A 20,439-nucleotide genomic window follows, 5' to 3' on the forward strand; every position below is an offset into this window, starting at 1 on the left:
TTGGTTTTGTGGTTAAACCTGTTAATGCATGACAACAAATTAAACCTCGACATCTGATAGAATTTTAGGTTTTACTTCTGAATCCAAAGAGAGGTTTCACGGTATATTATATATATAATTAATATATAATATAAATATCTGCTTCGTGCGCATGACTATTGACTACATACCGCAGGTAACATAAATAATCTACAGGTGCCGCTTGTGAAGACTTGAACTACTTTTATTATATGGTTAACATCACGTTCGGTAAGATTGCGTATGGCCTTGCATGGTCTTTATAGGCTGGCAAAAAGAGCCATTTTTTGTCCTTCTTGATAGGCGAAGGGAATATATATAGGCGGAACGGCAGCAAGCGGGAGAAATACATTTGGAATGTTTGCTAAGGACGTAGTTACCTACTAATTTAAACGCTGACCGTTTAGGTTGTCTATAATAAATTATAATTCTATGAAACTAGACTTTGTATATAAATATATATACAAAGTTTACTATATTTTACCACATAAGGGCATTAAGATCGTCCCATGACCATTCCCGGCAGAGAACGTGATTTCGAGTATTTAACTAAAACCGTACCATCGATTTAGAAAAATTGCGCAAAACGCTCATACCACATAACCATGTTTCTTTGTAGAAGGAGGGTGCCCTTTAACGATTTGTTCGCGCAAATGACATGCAGCAATGTGATTTGTAAGTGAATTTGCACTTAGAAACGACTCAGTCTTATGCTAAGTTATCATCATCTTGCCAAAATAAGGACAATGCTGATTAGCTAACTTTTGAGCTAAACATAGCGGCACCATGCAGCACTAACTAACGCTAACTAATCCACACTATCCTACAAGATCGACTCAAGATTCCCATTTCGTCTGTTCTCCCCCTGATCGCAGCACTCCAGCGCGACGTAGCTGCCAGTCTTCCCGTTCATCGCCTTATTTGGCGGCAGGAAAACAACGTTGTTATTAGACGTAGTTTTATACGCGAGGCTCTCGCTGGACTTTCCCGTCTCGTCATCAGTCATTACTTTTTCACTCGTACTTGCGTTCCTTGCACGATGATGTTTTGATATGAAGCAAATAAGCAAGATGATGATTAACGCCACCAGGCAACCTGAAAATACTCCAAAGATCAGCGCGAGCTTCATGTTACGAACTGAAAGAAAGAAAAAGAATGTCATGCAAGAACTAACATCCAACTTGGTAAATATAAATACATGGAAAGAAATCAGACCTGCATGAATGACATGTGTGAAAATTCTTCCTTTATAACTGGGCCTTTGATGATGCGACGAGGATGGGCTCTTATCGATTTAATGTTAATTTTACCTTGTGTGTTAAAGTGATACGACTCTCAAGTGCGAATCATCACCACTTACCTTTGGGTCCCTCTATGATTTTATTTACAGGACGGCATTCATCGGAAGCGCACCGGGCACACACGATATTGCAATCGGGCTCATAACTAACGTCACAGTGATTACAGTTGAATTTGTCTAAGAATGGAAAAAGCGCTCGATATAACGTGAACATAAATTCGAACTATCAGAGATGCCCTAAAACCTAAAACAACCTCGTACCTAAATCGTGTTTACATATTGAATTTGCTACATACAATGACGTTGTCATGCACTAACAACTAGTTCAGGTATCGATGTCGGTTCGCAACTATATGTATTCGGTGTAAAGTAATAGGGGAAATGATAGATTCCGTATTTCACTTTCAATTTATGAAAGAAAATGAATAGTGTTTTGTCGTGAAAGCATTGTTACGATTTGCTTCAATTTTCCAATTCTCCTTATGTTGCAGATGAGATTGGGTTTTCTTAACCCTAATGTTAAGAGGAATTCACTGAACTAAGATGAATTTCAATAACAATATCATTACAATCACCTTCCATGAATCTCCAAGCTATCAACAGTTTTTCAAGCGTCAACCATTCAGAGGAAATATCCCAGTACATTTCCACGTTGTATATGCTATTATCGAGCGATTTTTCAACGTCGAGGCTTGAAAACCTATTTACAAAATCGTCCCGATCCATACCAATAAGATTCACAACAATCTCGCTCAAATTCATCATTCTCAGGTCGTCCAGAGACAAGTTACCAAAGAATATTCCAAGATTTTTGAGCGAAACATATTTCGTGAAAACATCGATATGGTTTGTCGAAATGATTCGTCGTAACGAACTATCTGTGAGGTTCTTAGCAATTTTGTAGGAATAGTTCCTCACGATCTCTTTAAGTTTATTTTCTTCAAACCAAGTGCCCGGCTGAAGGTTTTTCAAACTGTTAACAAGCTGAATCATGCGGGATACCCGATTCTCCACCAGTCTTCCCTGGTTGACTCTTCTTTGGACGTTTTTGAATTTGATGTTGGGCAGTAACAACAACGAGCCCACGGTTCGTCGAAGGAAAAATGCCATTTCAACAATTGTAAGGTTAAGCTGTTCACTAAATTTTCTTAACGTGTCATTTTTGGCGTCAATATCAACACCACGCGCTTTTTCAAAGTAATCTTCAAAAGTTTTCGACTTGCATGTTTTCGCAACGTTCCACCTAAATGCATCGGCCATATCATTTGGGGTCGCGACTTTCAGTACGGTAATTTGTGATGGTATTAATGCCCACGTTCTCACAATATCGATTGTGGTGACTTGCGGTTTAGCAAATTGGATTATCGAAAACAAGGTCAGCGAGCATAGTTGAGTTAAGCTTCTTTCGGCGGGCTGTTGCTCGTAGATGTCTTTAACAGTCATCTTATGAATCTCCTGCAGCCGTGAATCACGACCTAATTTAGGCGAAAGAAAGGTATATTGTGAAGGGAACAAGCAATTCCTGGACACGCAGCAGACAAAATACCTTTACAAAATACCTTTACAAAATGCTTTTACAAAATGCCTTTACAAAATGCTTTTACAAAATGCCTTCATAAAATGCCTTTATAAAATGCTTGAAGTGGAATTAAAAGAGACTACGAAGTACGAATGAAAGCAAAGGCTCCTTCATATCTCTAGCTTTTTACCTGGATGGTCTACAGTCTTCTTACTAGGAATTGACTAACTCAATTTAATGATTGCAGGTTTGTCGTTATAGTCTATCCAAATACAGTTATCGTGCATATACTGACCTGACATAACTTTCTTTACGAACGGAATAAATTTCGAGACATTCGAATAGACGCCGAATTTATTAGGTCTGGCGCAACCTATCCCCCAACTGACTAAACCACGTAAACTCCACGAATCATCACCATTATCGCATTGCAGAGGTCCCCCGCTATCTCCGTAACACGTATCGTTCACGCCCTCTGGAAAACCAGCACAGATATACGTCTCGGGAACACTTCCATTATACGATACATTGCTGTTGCATCTTTCGTGTGATATTATATCCACCCGAAGCTGTTTCAACGCCCTGGGTCGTTTGTATTCACGCTTATCTTCCGTGTTTCCCCAACCAACTGCATAGCATCGGTCTTCGGCTGGCGAGTTGAGATTGTCTGGTAGACATATCTGACGCATCAGAAAAAATGTTTCAATAGTTCATGTTAATTTTTCAGATCTGACACGTAACTTTAGATAATTTTGTAGTTGTTGCTAAGAGGGAGGGCCGCCCTAGATGGAAGAAGGGGGGGGGGGTTGGTTAACCCTAGCCCTCAGGCCTAGGTAGGATTAAAATGATGAATATATGATACAAGACAAAATACGGCGAGTAAACGTTCCCAGTAAACTTATAAAAATGGCAGTTTTCTGTTAACAAAGTGCGTATGCAATACATGGTTTTATAATGCATCCCACTACCATAAGAAATCACAAGGTAAAGGTCTTAGAGAACATATCAAAATAGGTTAAATCACAAACCGGAGTGACAGCATTGCTCCAAGCCAGTGAATACTTTAACTTTATCAAACAAACATCAAAATTTCCAGGATGGATCAACGTTGGTGGGATGTAATCGGGATGGATATAGTAAAACTCAGGAACAATTTGCCGCTGTTCTTTATCGATCTCTCCTAATACATGATCTCCGACATGGTATTCAAATTGTTCTACACCCGATTCCCGGCCGGGTCCAAGAAAGCAGTGTGCGGCAGTTAGCATCCAGTTCGAAGCGATGATGCTTCCGCCACAAATTTGTTTTTGGGTTTCCTTGTCAATTACATTCACGGTCCAAGGCCACGCGTTCATTGGCGCCTCGTTACCTCCGACAATACGTTTAGGTCGTGTATTGTATTTCTGGCGAACACCACATGTCATATCCTCTGAAAAATGAAATTGCAAATAAAAAGTCACACCTATAATAAGAGATAAAATTGTATCCTTGTATTTTTTCTATGTGCTATTGTTGCATGGTGATTGTAATGGTCTTCCATATTTCTAAAGTATAGAACGCCTTTGGTAATAGTCACGTAATCCAGGGAGCTGAAGGCAAATGCGTCAGCACGAATTTTCATGCAGCCATTAAAAATTATAATGTGGCCCATTCAAAGAAATTGGAATTAAAGTCGGGGAAAGTAGCGAAGTTCAAGATTGAAAGCGACTATATTTAAAATGGTCAATGTCTTTAGGGCTTTTACTGGTTTTGAAACCAGCGAATATTGTAGCAATAAGTTAGATCGATCATAGTAAACCATACCTTTTAAAATTTTGTGAATAAAAGGAAGCAACGCTTTCACGTTTGTGTAAACACCATACAAATTCTTCCGAGCACATCCTATTCCCCAGCTAACAGCACCGCTAAGGACCCACTTTCCATCTTCATTCATGTACTGTAACGGCCCTCCACTATCCCCAAAACAGGCATCCTGTCCCCCACCAGGATGAGCGGCACATACCTGACGTTGCGTGATATTTCCACCGTAACTGCGATTGCAAGTCACCTTAGGGATAATATCCATGCGCAGCTCCTGTATAAAAAGGCGAAATAAGGTATAAAAGGGGCGGGTGAGAGGCGGGAGAGGACCCTGGTTCCAAGTGCACGGAATGTTAAGCTCAACCCGTGACATGGCGTTACATTAAAGACTTAAAGCGAATGACGTAGCGTTAGTAAATTAAAGCGAATTCAAGAAAGCATGGTTTTGCATTGTCAGAAAGTAAGGTTAAGGGTTAATGTTTGACATAAGCATTTTTATGCATGATGACAGTAAAATTTGTTTGTACCAACAAATGAATTCTATTACAAATATTTACACTTCACAATCGTGGATAGAAATATTTAAGTTTACAACTCAAGCACCATGACCTTCGAAATGTCCTTCTTCTCAAGCGAAGTTTAAAAATTTTGTATTTAGCATTTTACAAGTTGCGTTAATCGCCAAAGGCAAAAATTCGCGAAGAGGTCATTCAAATTTTAGAAATAGGTTTTTTGAGACACCCTGTATCACATATAACCTCATGTGCATTGCATGCGAGTTGCTGGTTTGTTGTATTGTCTAATATTCCATTACCCCCCCCCCCCACAAAAATACCGTCAGGTCTTTCACAAACCTTTAAGTAATTGGATCTTGTGTACTTTGGCGTGTCAATAATATTGCCCCATCCAACGACAAAATGCGTTTTATTTTCGAAATCGGTATTCTCATCTTCATTGGGCAGGCATATCGTTCGCACTTGAGGCGTAATTTTAGCAGGCTTTTTCAGTCGAATGAGAGCAAGGTCGTTATCTCCGGGAGAAAGGTCTGACATCAAAACGTACTTTGGATGGATGTACAGTTTGTCTGGATACAGTTCCTTGTTGGGGAAAGATGAGAAATGTTGACTTGAAAGACTTGACAACACCAAACATTGAGACAACTGAAATACCTCATTTCAATATACCTTTTTACCTGTTCGTAAGGATCTGTTTCATTAAGGTAATGGTCTCCAGCAATATAAGTCCATTCATCAACAGAATATTGGAAAAACGGCGAAACAAAACAATGTGCGGTGGTCAGTATCCATTGTGGATGAATCAAATTTCCGGAACACACCTGGGACGTCCTACCGAAGGCCAAAAAATTCACAATCCATGGCCATGAGTTCATGGCAGCCTCGTTTCCGCCAATAATTCTTCTTGATCTTGAAACATCGTCTTCGTCGATAAATCTCTCGCCGCAATTCTGGGAAGATATTCCTAGAAAAAATACAGCAATTCAACATTTAGAATGAAACGTTTTATCTATATATTTTAAGTACTCATGTACGGTGAAAAAAAACTCGCCCTAAACTCACGCAAGTTGGAGGAGATCACTATGAATCTATACAAATTGAACAAATCACACGCAAATCCTTTCAAACATCTAATAACCAGACGCTTTTTTATCTGACCACGTCCTGGAGCTATATAATGACCCTCGATTAATAGCCAGATCTATCGGACTAAAATTCCTTGTCGATATTTAACGGGAAATTATGTTTTTGTATAGGTCTTTTGTTTTCTTTTGTTTCTTGACAGCAACTCTGACAGCTTATAACCACAGGGCATTCATGATATAGTTTGAAACAACAGCGAAATTGCACTCACTCGTTTGAAGAAGAATGACCAAAACAACGAACCATAATTTATCCATCGCCAAGGAAATGATTTACCCTTAAGGGAAAAACAATTGTCAAAGCAAAGCTATGAACGTAAAAACAGATAACTGCATGATAGACGTATGTGCAGTTTGCATTCCCCCCACCCCGTCTTAATGCAAAACAATATAACACCAGCAAAATCCTGTGAAAATTATATTTTAAAATGTTGCGAATTGCGCATGCATAAAATATGTATCGAAATAAAACGTTACCTTGTACGACTATGCACGTAAATTTTCTAAATATTATCATATATGCTGTTCCGAAATGGTGAAAAATATACCATGACAATACCCGACCGTAGAATGTTTGTATTTAATTTCAAACTTGAGGTCAATTTCCCACGATAATGCTGGTTTAATAAATTTTTGACTGATATGCCCATATGGTAGAATGATCAAAGTTATGGACATAAAAACCGTATGCACGAAATAACTCTCGTTACTATCGAAACGCAGAGCTAAAACTATGAAATCTTGGCAAAAATAAAACTGATTACCCTTCATGTGACGTCAGCTACGATCCAAAAATGATTATTGGGTGGGATATACAGTGCCTGATTCCCAATGTGCTTTGCATTTAAACTGCGCAGGCAAGTTGTTAACTTTATATAATCATAGCCAGTTCCCGTATATTGGAATATCTGCATAAAGTTGTTGATATATAGCCTATCGATCAAAGTCAGTATCATAACTATATAAGCATGTTTTCAGCTGTTATTTATGTACCCTTGCCACACGATAAAAATTCCTTTGACTCTAGTCTCTATTACCCTATCTTCCACAATACATTTCCGTTTAGCCCTAGCTGACTCCAATCTTGCCTTTAATATTGAGATCATATAATTATCCAAATGCAAGTCCTATTTAAGTCAAAGGTTGTACTTCTTTATGTGATTTGGCTTTCGCAACCACAATACAGCTTTTTTAGCTAAACTATATACTGTTAATACCTAAACCTGTTATTGACAATATGATGCGCGTTTCATATACGTCGTTTGTCTCATGTGGCGAACGCATTATCAACAATAGATAACGAGGCACCTCAACTAATTAACTATTGTTTTTAATGCGTTCGGCGCATGAGAAGGACAACGTTTGAAACAGACCAAAAGATACTCGAGTTTCAATTATAAAAGCCATCACGATTAACATATTTCAGGCCGATTCTCATACGAGATAATGCAAGCATGTAAACTTTTCATTTCAGATTTTAAGCGCGCAATGCGTGACGGTAGTTGATAATCAAAATGACTTTAATATCACTTTGATATTGCTGAGTTTGGAAGCGATTTTGTTCGTCAGAAAACCATGCTGATTTTTTACTTATTTGACTTTGATAATCACTGTCACGGAAAGCTGGCCTGAAAAACGTCTATATGTAACGTATAGACGATGCACCAGGGCAGATCATTGTTCGATAGAAACGTTCACTAAAATGACAAACAAACTGCCATATAATATTGTAAAACCAAGCTCCAAACCTTGTTTGCGAGACGTGAATGTTACTTAAAATATTTTTTACTGAAAAAATATATGAAGAAATAGTCACGGTCGCATAGGCATATGAGAGACCTTTTCAACTTGTTGGACATGCGTAAAGCGAAACTTTGTTTTAAAAACAAAGCTGTCTGTTTTTTCTATACCCTTAGAACTCTAGATTATTCTTTCTCGTTTTAAAATGTGTTTTTTTGTTTGCATCGAAGGTAGCTGTCGCGTCGTAGATATTAACATCTATACTGCATGTAAACATCATACACACGCGTTAACATATCAAAAAATGCAAAACCAGTCTTCCATACGAAGATATCACAAGGACTCAAGAAAATATATTTGATTGACAGTTTAGAAGTTTCTGGAAATTAATTTAAGACCGTCCATGCAGGACCAATATATGGCAATGCACACGAATTTAGCAGGGCTGCATGGGTGAATAAATTGCGAGTAAATTGAGCGCTTTCCGTCATATAAAGAAAACAGAAGGCTGCGCATGACTGTTGAGTGTGTTCGGATACCATACCATACCATACTATACCAATCCACCTCTTAAACCTGTTTTTCTCGCGTGTTTTCTTTACGAAAACAGGAAATTATACACGACATGAAAACAGACTTCCGTCTCGTTTTAAAAGTCTGGAACATATGGCGCACGCTTGAATTCAACTGTTGCTCTCTATACCGCTATTGACGTGTATGTAACATCAAATAGATTTGTTGACAAGAGCAAAGCTATTGGCTCTTTATGAGCTGGCGAAAGGCGAATGAGACGAATCCGACGAACAAGCCAAAAATGGGACCTAAGATCACAATATATCTTATTCTGTATTATATTATTATTGTATTATATAACTTTGTGGGACACATCACAGAACACATTTGACCGATTTTATGTTTCTTGCAATCGCTCCTACACATAGCGCACCCACATGACTTTAATAATTATGTAACCATACAACAAAATGCATGGGGTCATGCGTGTAAGAAACGCAACTAATATAACTACTTCAGTTATATTTCTGTTGATGTTCATGTCTCATATGCAACTTTATGTGACATATTAATAATCTGCTTGGATGAAAGCCATGAAACGGCTGGAAAATGTCAAATCCACTTAATCTAACCAGACCAAACCAAAACAGGTTTGGAACAGAGAATTTATTTGTAAAAATAATATATTGGTATATAAGCGCCCTGGTTTGGAAAAGTGGCTAAAACATTGCTTAGCGTAAATTCGACTGATTCATTCATACATAAACACTGTCGAGACATGAACTCAGGTGAAATAGGTCATACTCATTCGTCAGGACAGGATTGCTCGTTATATACACGCCCATCAATGAGCGTTGACAGCAATCTTGTTTTTATGCGAGTTCTAGATTCTTATCGCTGTGGCGACACCACTTTTTAAAACGGCAAACTTCGACATATAGCGTTGCGCAAAACTTTGCGAATAAACTAGCTTATAAAGTGTCAATTCTTGCTTATATATGCTGAATCATCTTTATATATATATATGATTATAAATACGACAATGTCATGCAATTCGAAATGAAGCCCGATAGGAGATTGCTGCATGCTATCGGAACAGGTCAAATTTTGCATGTAGGTATTAAAAGGCGTTGATAATTTTAATATCCATGACCTGAACAAATATAGCAAATCTCTAAAATTAATAAGCATTTGTTGAAAGTAGCCGTGACGAGCGAATCCGATACCGTGGACGTATTTGGACCAGCGCGAAGTTGCGAACAAAGTACTTAATCGATCGACGCATGGAAGCAATTATATAGAGCTGTTGTAATTAGAGTCTCAGTGGCTGCATGGAAGAGTAAATAATTTATTTTTCCCCGTCATTTCGCTATGTAAATAACGCATAATGGCAAACCGATATACTAATCTAATCTAATGTCTTTGCAGACAGATGGTAAAGTTAAATCGGAGGTACAAGGGTAAATGAAAAAACAACACAAATTAACTTCCTTTCAACAATGTTAATCTTCGTGAAAATCTGCATGTTTTGGTATATCTGCATGGGAAAGCACAGCTAGGTACGTGGTCGCGCACTGCGCTGTAGTGAACAAGGGTGTCAATCCCGAATAGTATATAAGGGGGTGTGATAATAAGGAAACATGTCCCACCTCCAATATATACCTAGATGTATATTGTATAATATATATTGGCTATAGTAAAATATATCTTGTGAATGATTATCTATGATAAAAAAGTATATATATATAGCTTATAAAGTGAACTTCTCTCATTGGCTCATATACATTCTGGTAAGAATTATTGCAATTGGCCTAGATCACATTACATATACATGCAAATTTCACTGAAGGAGAAGCACAACATGCAGGGACAGCACGTCTATCAGTCTATATTTGTTTGCATGTACGGCACTTCCAATATATTTCGTACCTGGAATCAATGAAATTCCGGTGACAAATAACATTTTTCCTAATTACAAAAGTTCATCGAAACAAACTAAAATTGGAAATCCATGTAAATAGTTTCGGTGTTTTCAACTAGAATATTTACATCATCAACTGTTTACAAAAATGGCATAAATTTTGTTTTTATGCGTAGAGTCGGGCTACATCGATTCTATTCAATAACCCGTTCCATTTGATTTGGTAATTAGCCCAATCGTTATAAAAAGTTTTCTGTTATTGCCTAAAATATTTTGAATAGTTTGAACTTATGTCCATGCACCTGGCATGCACATTGTGGGTGTTGAAATTGAAGTGTTTCCTATCGCGTATACCGTCTACCGAACCCAACATTTCATAATTGATTAATCGCAAACCTAAATGGACCAGCAATAATTTGCTTGCAAGACAATTACCTTGAAGACAAACATAGCATACCACACCGAATAATCCCTAACACAAATGACAAGCATTTCACTCATTTCACACATTTTTAATGCACTTAAAATCTTCTCAACTACAAAAAGAGCGTTTTAATTTCACCGTGGACGCTATACAGTCTTTGAGAGAGGAAACATGCGTTGTCATTGCAGACGTCTTATTACATCTTTGTTTATCTATAGTAGCCATCAAATAAAATACTTCGATATAAAGATCATTATCATCAATGACGTATTCTTTTGAGGCTATTTACTATGGCCACCCTCGGCACCCTGTTCATGAAAAAGTCTAAAATACATGGTTCAAGACAGTATATGCAACATTTGTTTTTGTTTACTCTTCTTCCAGTTTGCATACATGCACATGAAAAATAACTTGCAACTGATTTGCTTTGAAAAATGGTAAACCCTTTATCGTTTCCTTTAGCTTTTTAGAACTAATTACAATTGATCGTATCTGTTTGTGTGTACTTAGTGTCTTATCAGACGAATGCAACGCGTATATACACGAGGTGTTAAGTATTTTGAAGTTGCAATTCAAGAACCAGAGATCAACAGGGGAATAATAATAACGCGCGTGCATGCATGAAGCGTGCTTAGCTAGAATGACCACGGGTGTACTAATAATATATACACTATCGAATATCACCTCAAGACGCCACTTGCCTGAGAAATATCACTCCAATTTTGTTGGCAAAGTAACGAAAGATACCAAAATACGAAACAAACACATAAATATTTCAATACGGCTGTTAATTACGCCTATAATCCAGGAAATTCATTGTAGGAAAGTATGTGTTATTTTCACAATATATCGGCCATATTGCGTGCGTTTTTTTTGAGGATATATTTCACCCTCTTAATATATGATAAGCTCGGCTATTTTTAAACTGACTGTTCATCAAGTCTAGTGAAAGCTGAATGTATAGCTAGAGAATACGTGATTATATAGTGATTATTTATATCTTTCTATATATGTAGATAAATCTTAGACGAAGCTATATTACCAGCTACAGGAAAGGATAACATAGCCTATCTCTAGTATAGGATGTACAAATTAGTTATAACCCTATTAAACCATACATGGGCATTCATTTGATATCGAGTCAACTTAATGTTTTCATCACCGTAAACCCATCTCGGTAACTAAAAGCTTGACACGAAGTTAAACTCACGTTAACATTAAACCTGGGCGATATCAACAAAAACATTCGTTATAAGTGTGAACAAAGTTATTCAAATTTTGCGCTGTGGACTATAGGCCCCCACAGGCTACGGTATTGATGAATAATGCCTCGTATGACACAAAAGAGAGAGACCATTCTAGTGATTTGCCATTCAGTAGAGGGTTCAACGAATCGCAACGATTGCCTATTCACATATCAGGACGCAATCGCGCAATGAATGACGACGACTCGTGCCACCCAGACCCTATACATGTGTTACAATTAGAAACTTAAATCAATCTTGTTACTATTCATTCGCATCAAATAAATACAAATACCGCCATTAATTCCTTACCTAATCCTTCAGGCAACAGGTTGTTGATCTAGAGAGGTCAGAAGTCCCTTCGACGGATGCACCAGAGCAATATAAACAACTTTAAAGATCGACAAACTAAATCTGAAAGATTGAAACCATGGTTGTAAAATCGTGTGCCATTCTTAGGATGCGAAACACAAACTGTCGAGGGGCGACAAAAGGCCACTAACCAGGGGGCTCAATTGACCTGTGTGGTTTCGCTTGTTTAATATCAAAGTGTCTGTTTCATATTTTTCGCACTGATGGGATGCGAGCCCTGTTCGAGGACGATACCGAACAATGACGAAACTGCGTTGATTTTATTAGCACGATAACGCGTAAATGTGGCAATATCTGATGGAAGTTGAAGTGTTGAGCGCGCCATTTAAATACTTCCAAACATGAAGAATACAGCGATGAAAGATTTGTAGACAGAATGATTTAATAACAGCATAGCATAGGTCATACAAGAAGAGGAAATTCAATCCGCGGGAAACAACCGCAAACCAAATTTAGGGCAATTATTTTATAAGCTCCATCAAACACTCTTGAAAAGTATAATATCGACTCGAAACCCTGCTTGAAATGGTTTTAGTTAAGAGATTAAGTGAAACTTTATCTCCTAAATGAGTTAAGTCCATCACAGGACGTGAGCAACACAGCATAAATGAGTGTTAAAATGGCAGATCTCTTGTGAGACATAAACAATGTTTAAATAGCAGATCTCTTGTGTCATAGATTATTTGTGAATCAGCAATTTCTAGTGATCCTAAAGCTATTCGTGAATTCGCGAACGAAAATTCGTAAACGAAACTCCGCAGGAGGAATACTAATTCCGCCCGGCTAATTACACCCAGGTATTTCGGCGGTCTGAGTTATACCAACTGATGAAATTTATAAAAAAAAAGAATTTCAAAAACACCAATCTTCTGCATGAGAATCTACAAATAATTAAAGCTATCGAGATTTTGCCATAAAACATGCATATACCATAAATTCACAAACTAAATACTCTTACTCATCGATCGCCATTACCAACAAGCGCGCTCAATGCGAGGGATTTTCTCTTTTCATCCAGATACATGGAAGCATTCACAATTGCAAATTGCATTGGGTGGAAAATAGCGTTAATGTTGCAAGAGACTGAAAAGCGGCAATGCGTGCATGTCACGCACGCATACAGCCGCGTCTTTCGCCATTCCACATAAACATGTTGAAAAAAACCAATTGACAGTTTCATTTAATATGATATAAATAACATGCACCAAAAATTTTCATCTAAACCCAAGATGATTAGGCGAAACAAGATCAGAACGAGTTTGGTGATTTTCTTTCTGATCTTTATTCGATATGTCAGTGTTTCATGGCAATATTCAAGATGCCAATATTCATCCATTTTTAATCCCCACCCGAAGGGCATATCAATGCATATCCTGATCGAAATTACCTGAGGGATCAACATATTTCACATACCTGATAATATAATAAACATCTCAACAATTTAGGGCATCATGAGTTCGATCGTATGCATTGAAATACTCAACGTCAGAAATCGAATTAATCGGATGATAGAGAGCTGGGACGGAAAATAATTTCATTTCCTATACGAGCTGGGGTACGGAGGTATGATTCAATAACCATAGGCCTAGTTTTTATCTTAAAAGCTAAACTTCAGCCTCAAAGAAACTTGTTTAAAAGTCCGTTTTCAATGCACTATAGACGAATTTATATCGCGCGACTCGAAGCGATATCTGAAATGCCGGTAAAATTTTGTATGCAAAAACTACTGTCCATGCATGCACATGCAGGCTGGTGCTGTAATTTCAAACATGACTATAGATGCAATGTGAATTCACTTTATAGTTATACGCGATAACATATACGCTATATGTTAAATTTATTTTATATATACTCTTTGTTGAATCCGAGAGCTGCTGAGTTCTCATTCATGCAGTAATTTGACTGGAGACCGAACACCTGCCCCGAATGTTTCAAAGGATAAATCTCGATGACGCCGGGCCAATAGGAACCCAAATGTAATATATGTATCGATAATTTAGTGGTTCATATATTTTCAATCAAAGGCAAAATTATATTATATAGTTGCAAGTGCATGAGGTCCATCAAATATTTACCTAAGCTGTCAATCTTACCTATTAGAAGAAGTGTCCTTGGCGGAAGGACAAACAACGAAATCCAAGATTAAGCAAATAAAAGCGCCCGGAAACTTGTGTTAAAACAGTCAATTAATCTTGGCTAATGAGAAAAATAAAACAATTCTTTCTCGAGAGCGGATCAATTAATTGAGAATCTTTGTGGAGGCGCCACAAGGTTTTACAACTCAACGATTTCAATTTGCACCTGCCATAAAAACTGTAGCTACTATATGTAGCTAACAAACTGTAGCTAACATATGGACTCAAAATTAAAATATCTCGTTTAGCAAAAAATGTCGGGTAGATATTCAACACAAGAAGTTATATTTTTTAGACTTTAGGCTAAGGAGATTTACGTGGATTTTTGCCCGCCCTTTGAAAGGATACATATATATATATATATAGCTTAATATCTATTTTGAGCATGATGCATGCATTATTTTCAGCATCAGTGGGCTTTGCTCGTTTCCAGAGGAGTCGACGTAGAGTATTTTATGCATGGAGGAACTGCGAATTCGGTATCGATTAAATAGCACGCAATCTGTTTATTTCTGAACAAGGGGATTTGGGAACAAATTACGAAGCTGTATTGTTCGGAATGGCTCTTGTGATTAATTAATTGACTGAGTTTAATAAAACAACACATATGCTAACGTAGAAGACAATACATGATCATCTTTGTTAATGATGGAATCAAACCACACACTGTTTACCGAAATATAGCTTGATGTTTTGGCCACTAAAAATTTCGAGAAATTCACAGTAGTCACAAATATACATTTAAAATTGAACCGACAGTTGGTAACCTGACAAAACCAGTTAAATCGTGCGCGTTTTGCAACAAATGAGAAGTTTGCATGCTTTATAGAAAGCATTCAGTGCACATAATTTATACATACAATTTGAAAGTTGTAAATTATATGAACGTGCAAAGCCAGCGAGTTTTTTCCAACTTGCTTATTTTCGAACCCGCATGCCGCATGTAAACTACCCGTGCTAAATCTTCGGCCAAATCAATAATATAAATCGTCTAAGAATGCAGTTTCGAATCAGTGGCAACGATTTTGTATACGTAATGCTGATGGGAATTGGGTTCACTCCAAAAATGCGTTGGAGTATAATTGATTAAGGTGTCTGCATATCTCTAATGCGAGTATATATACATGCAGAGGATGTAGTGAGAGATTAATAGTTGTTTAGTATCACGAAAGCAATCGTCACGGGCCAGGAAATCTTATACACTTGTTCTCAGGCACTCGTGCGAAATACAACTTATACGTTTTATACAACTTACGTTTCTGCCGTTATCAAGAAACCACAGACTTGAAGGTAACGAGTGACCTTATCCAATTTCTGTACGCCGACAATCTGCCAAGAAATTCGAATGCATTAGAAATGAAATGAAAGGTATGGAGACGGATGTCAAGAGAATAACAATAGACTTTTCTCGGGTCCTTTAAAGGATCTATGTATTTCAATGGAAACACGTCGCTTACATGAGTGCTTTACATTAATATCGGTCGGAAGGGAACGCCAATGGCAGTGGAACGATCAATGTAGTCAAACGGTCTAGCTGTCAAAATCATTTAAGCTGCCTTTTCTCTCTAAGGTGACTGAGGAATATAGATTCGCTTAACATCCAATTTCAATATAAAGAAATTATTAATGAGCGTTATTGATAGGTGATATTGAAATTCGTTGTTTTTCATTAAATCACCAAAATATATAATTAATCGGCAGCAGGCGTGCAATAACCTCTTCGCAGAAACCACTAGATTTTGAACAAAATTTTGTATTATTTGGGTTTTGTATTATAAGTTTTTAATCGTTAAACTGAATAACAACGCCAAAAATGACACTGTATATATAGTACTAAGCCATGTAATAAGAAAGACGAGTTTACAAAAAGTTTTCATTAAAGTAAAGCAAAGCTCAAGACAATAAAACGGTTATTGATACTTTTAATCATTCAAACAATGGTCTGTGCAAGCCGATGAGCGCGGTGTGTGGAAAACCAGCGCGAAACATTACGCATGCATTGATTGCTATAACATGGGACAGGATTTCGGCCATCTTTATTGTTGGCAATATAAATGAAGCCTTCAAATAATTTAGGTTCTCTTAGAATGAGATTAATTTTGTGAATTAAAAATTAAAATCAGAGCTCGACTCCCAGGGAGCATGTGTTGTTTGCAAGACACACACACGTAACCTGATAACAAAATATAGTGTCGTTCAAATCAGTGCTGCAACTATAAAGATGGAGGGAGGTAAATATTCATAATCGTCATTAATCGATTTCCTCTTGAAAGAGATATTTTATGCAGGATTATACTGCACACCCGCGCTCGTGTCATGCGAGACCTTGGCTTATATTCCCATCCACAGGCTGTCGTTCACACATGCATGCAGTGCAACTTCTCTTGCAACTTGCAGTGCAATTCTACTTTTGAAAGATGCAAACTTGGCGTTTGAAACAGAGGCCGAAAAGCTTGGGGACGATGATGCATGCATGCAGCCTGTATGTTGAAAATCTCAACAATGTATATACGCCTGCATGACGTTTTCTCAAAAGTTTAAAACTTTTATACTGAATATTTGAATGAAATTAGCTCTATATATACGTAGCATTTTATATTCTTCCTATATATATAGAGTCAGCTAAAATTTCCTTACTTTTTCAATATATTCCCAGAATAGTATCAGAATAGTACGGATTCCTATACAGGGAGTGGGAAGTGGTGTGTAATATTTTAATAAAATGTTCTTTTACAGTCTGCTTATTAACGTCAAAATTTGTTTCTTGATCCTCTGAAACTGTGATTCTTATTTAAAGGGATACGTAAACTTAGGCGGTACAAATTCTTATATAATTTTTCAATGGAGAGATTGATTTTCGACGGTCCCGAACGGAGCTAGACTACAAATTGTTCTATCATCCTCACGATTTCGATGCACGAGTATTAAGGCCGGCGCACACTAGAGCTATGTGCTTAGCAAAAAGTTAATCGTGGCCATCGGCGTAAGCCAGTTGCTCTCGTGTGCGGGCGACTTTTCCGGCGACTTTTGGCACGAATGACGAAAGTCACTGGAAAAGTCGCCCGCACACGAGAGCAACTGGCTTACGCCAATGGCCACGAATGACTTTTTGCTAAGCCGAATTAAATCCAGCAGACCCTAAAGTTGTCAACATCCTTATACGGTTGATCTATTAATAATTCATTGTACTAAGATCTGTGCATGAATATCAAAATCCTGTAAAACAAAGAACAACCGACAGAGAACAACCGACAAAGAACATGATAAAATTCGACATTTCCTTACAGTTTTTAGGATATAAGTACACTTGATCATGCAGCCCTACGGCAACCACGTTTATTCATTCCCCATACACCATAGTCATGAGTATGGATTTTCTAGGAAAGTATCTGGTACACTCATGAATGTCATGTGCATGTTTATAATGTCACACATGATTTAAATTCCTACCAAACTGACATCAATCTGTTTAAAACGCTACATTCAACGAACGTACAGCAAGCTTAAAAACCAACGTTGAACATCTATTCAGAGTAGTAACTAGGCCTTGTACGTCAAACTTTCAAGCGAATTTTACGAGTATCGCGCGAGTGTAAATACATCCTATAATATAAGGCACATGCATGAATGAATTTGGCGAACTCGATTGTTGTGCAACTATTATCAGCATTTTTCTCTATAGTATTTTCCTATAACTTCATATGTTTTTATTTCATTCATATATATATATACACCCAGCAATTTATAGGGAAAATGGAAACAAATGCTGAATTCGATTGCCATGATTTTGGTGTGTTTCAAACATATAATGAAAGTACGTAACGCAAAGAATTGCTTCAAATTCACTTTGTTGTACACAAAGAACTATAAAAGGACTATAGTCTCAAGAGGAAGCTATATAGAATATGCTATAATAGAAGTATATTATCATTACAAATCAGTCTCCATGCCTACAGCTTCTATATTTATACTGTACACATAAAATGTATTCCTACCTCAAGATATTACTTTTTCATACGCGGTAAACAAAGACATATGGTCAAAATATAACCACGAGCTGTCGGCCCACGTTCCTTCATCTGTCTCAAAAAATCAAGAATACGTAATCAGGTTACATGCAGGCAATGACTGATTATAAAGAGTTAAAGCTTCTTCTTTGAGTGGCTGACATGTCTACATTTTGTTAAATTTCTTCAATTAATATTTTCTTGCTTATCTCCAAGTTCATAATCAAAAGCATTGTCTAAAACTAAAAGCCTAGAATTTTCCACGCCTAGCGCTTCCTGTTTGTTGAATAAACGCTTATACATTCAAACACAGAGAATTGAGAATCTTATACCTTGTGATAAACATCCAGTCATCTGTGTTCAAAGACCAGTTCAATTACAACGGATCGTGCAGCTCCCATCCGACTTTGTACGAATATAGCTGACATTTGATAAAGTGTTAATATCATCGTTTCAAAAGTGTAAGATTGGTCGAGTTTATGTGGCACTTGCCACACTTGTCTATATTTGTCGAAAACCAATATTAATCGTTAGTGCAAAGCCCTAATTATAAAATCGAAGTTTGTCAGTTCGATAACAGTATATAGATTGTAAGCTCCCCCTTTTGTTTGGCGCTTAGTAAAACTAGGTTTAGACTGAACTCCTAGCTCTTGTACAAATTATTCATATTTTACACACGTGTTGTTAAGCCTGGTTCACACGAGTGAAATAAGCATAAGCAGAAACACAAGGAATCTTTTCCTCTAGGGGTCACAAAGACAAAGCAAAAGGAATTTTCTTCTCAAATGTCTTTTCAAATTTTCAGCTTCGCTTATAACTTGGGGGACACAGCTAGAACAAAAACAGCAACACAAAAATGTGGAATTTGCTATTAATCACTATTTCGAATAAGAATGCATGCCTTAAGGCGGATTTCCACTTACAGCGAAATCGTTCGCTAGCGAAATATTTGCATATTTTCTTTTGAATTGAGAACAGTCAAGTCGCAGTAATTTATTGATGCTGTTAAAATTCAAAAGAAAATATGCAAATATTTTGCTAGCGAACGATTTCGCTGTAAGTGGAATCCGGCCTTTAGGCTTAGGCTGGATTCCATTTGTTCATAGTTCCACTTACATAGTTCGATATTCTAAAGGAAATATGCAAACCATTTTTCTGCAAGTGGAAATTTAGCCTTACAATGATTAAGACAGTGAAACTTGTTTTTAGAGATATTCTTTAGGAAGACTGTAGCTTAAAACCCACGAAGGAAATATCGAGCGTATTTCTCCCTTATTACAATTGTACAGCACAGTTGTAAAAACCTTTCGAGATAATTGCAAGCAAATATTTGTTTATAAGGACATGTGGACGTGGATATGCTCACTGCACAGGGTAAAGTCTGGGATTTTGATTTCGTCACTGCATGCGACCCAAGTATCTTAATTTACATTCAAATGATGTCCCAGCTTTCAACTGATATTTTAGCTCCCTAATCTAATTATAAAACAAGATGGCGGCCGGAGGAACTCAGGAATAGTCTCCAGAAACATGCAAATGATGCAATTGGCCATTCTTGCACGATTGTATGAACTGCATGGAATGTATGAGGGCAGAAGTATCTATTATCAACTTTTTGCACTTTAGAAAAATGAGATATTTGCAATTTATAATTTCGTGTATACCACACCCAAATTATTATTAGCAGGCCCAAATAAACCTTTTCAGCTTGTATGCAAATTAACCCATTTCAAATCATATGGTCTGAAATGGTTAAGTTTTATTGGCTATTCCATGGTCACAACATCTG

The 20,439-nt window shown here is 37.2% G+C and overlaps 1 protein-coding gene across 5 annotated transcripts; it reads right to left on the minus strand.

Moving 5' to 3' along the window:
• Window positions 1-143: 143 nt before the first annotated feature.
• On the minus strand, window positions 144-19,558 carry LOC114527820 (transmembrane protease serine 9-like). 5 transcript variants are annotated; one of them, XM_028549515.1, is made up of 13 exons: window positions 18,983-19,558; window positions 18,639-18,722; window positions 15,899-15,972; window positions 12,449-12,550; window positions 6,507-6,572; window positions 5,830-6,116; window positions 5,492-5,734; window positions 4,641-4,911; window positions 3,866-4,266; window positions 3,133-3,517; window positions 1,894-2,793; window positions 1,379-1,495; window positions 144-1,155 (listed from the first exon to the last, which is right to left on the minus strand). In XM_028549515.1, the coding sequence occupies exons 5-13, from the start codon at window positions 6,550-6,552 to the stop codon at window positions 842-844; spliced, it is 2,964 nt and encodes a 987-aa protein (XP_028405316.1). In that variant the 5' UTR covers window positions 6,553-6,572; window positions 12,449-12,550; window positions 15,899-15,972; window positions 18,639-18,722; window positions 18,983-19,558; the 3' UTR covers window positions 144-841. The 5 variants fall into 5 exon arrangements, with proteins under 5 accessions (XP_028405316.1, XP_028405317.1, XP_028405319.1 ...); XM_028549516.1 differs by lacking the exons at window positions 18,639-18,722; window positions 18,983-19,558 and adding an exon at window positions 16,101-16,193; XM_028549518.1 differs by lacking the exons at window positions 15,899-15,972; window positions 18,639-18,722; window positions 18,983-19,558 and adding an exon at window positions 14,602-14,648.
• Window positions 19,559-20,439: the final 881 nt, after the last annotated feature.

This window comes from Dendronephthya gigantea, unplaced genomic scaffold (genome assembly GCF_004324835.1).
Source record: "Dendronephthya gigantea isolate DGI-Jeju-01 unplaced genomic scaffold, DenGig_1.0 000047F, whole genome shotgun sequence".
In the NCBI taxonomy this organism is placed as follows: Eukaryota; Metazoa; Cnidaria; class Anthozoa; order Malacalcyonacea; family Nephtheidae; genus Dendronephthya; species Dendronephthya gigantea.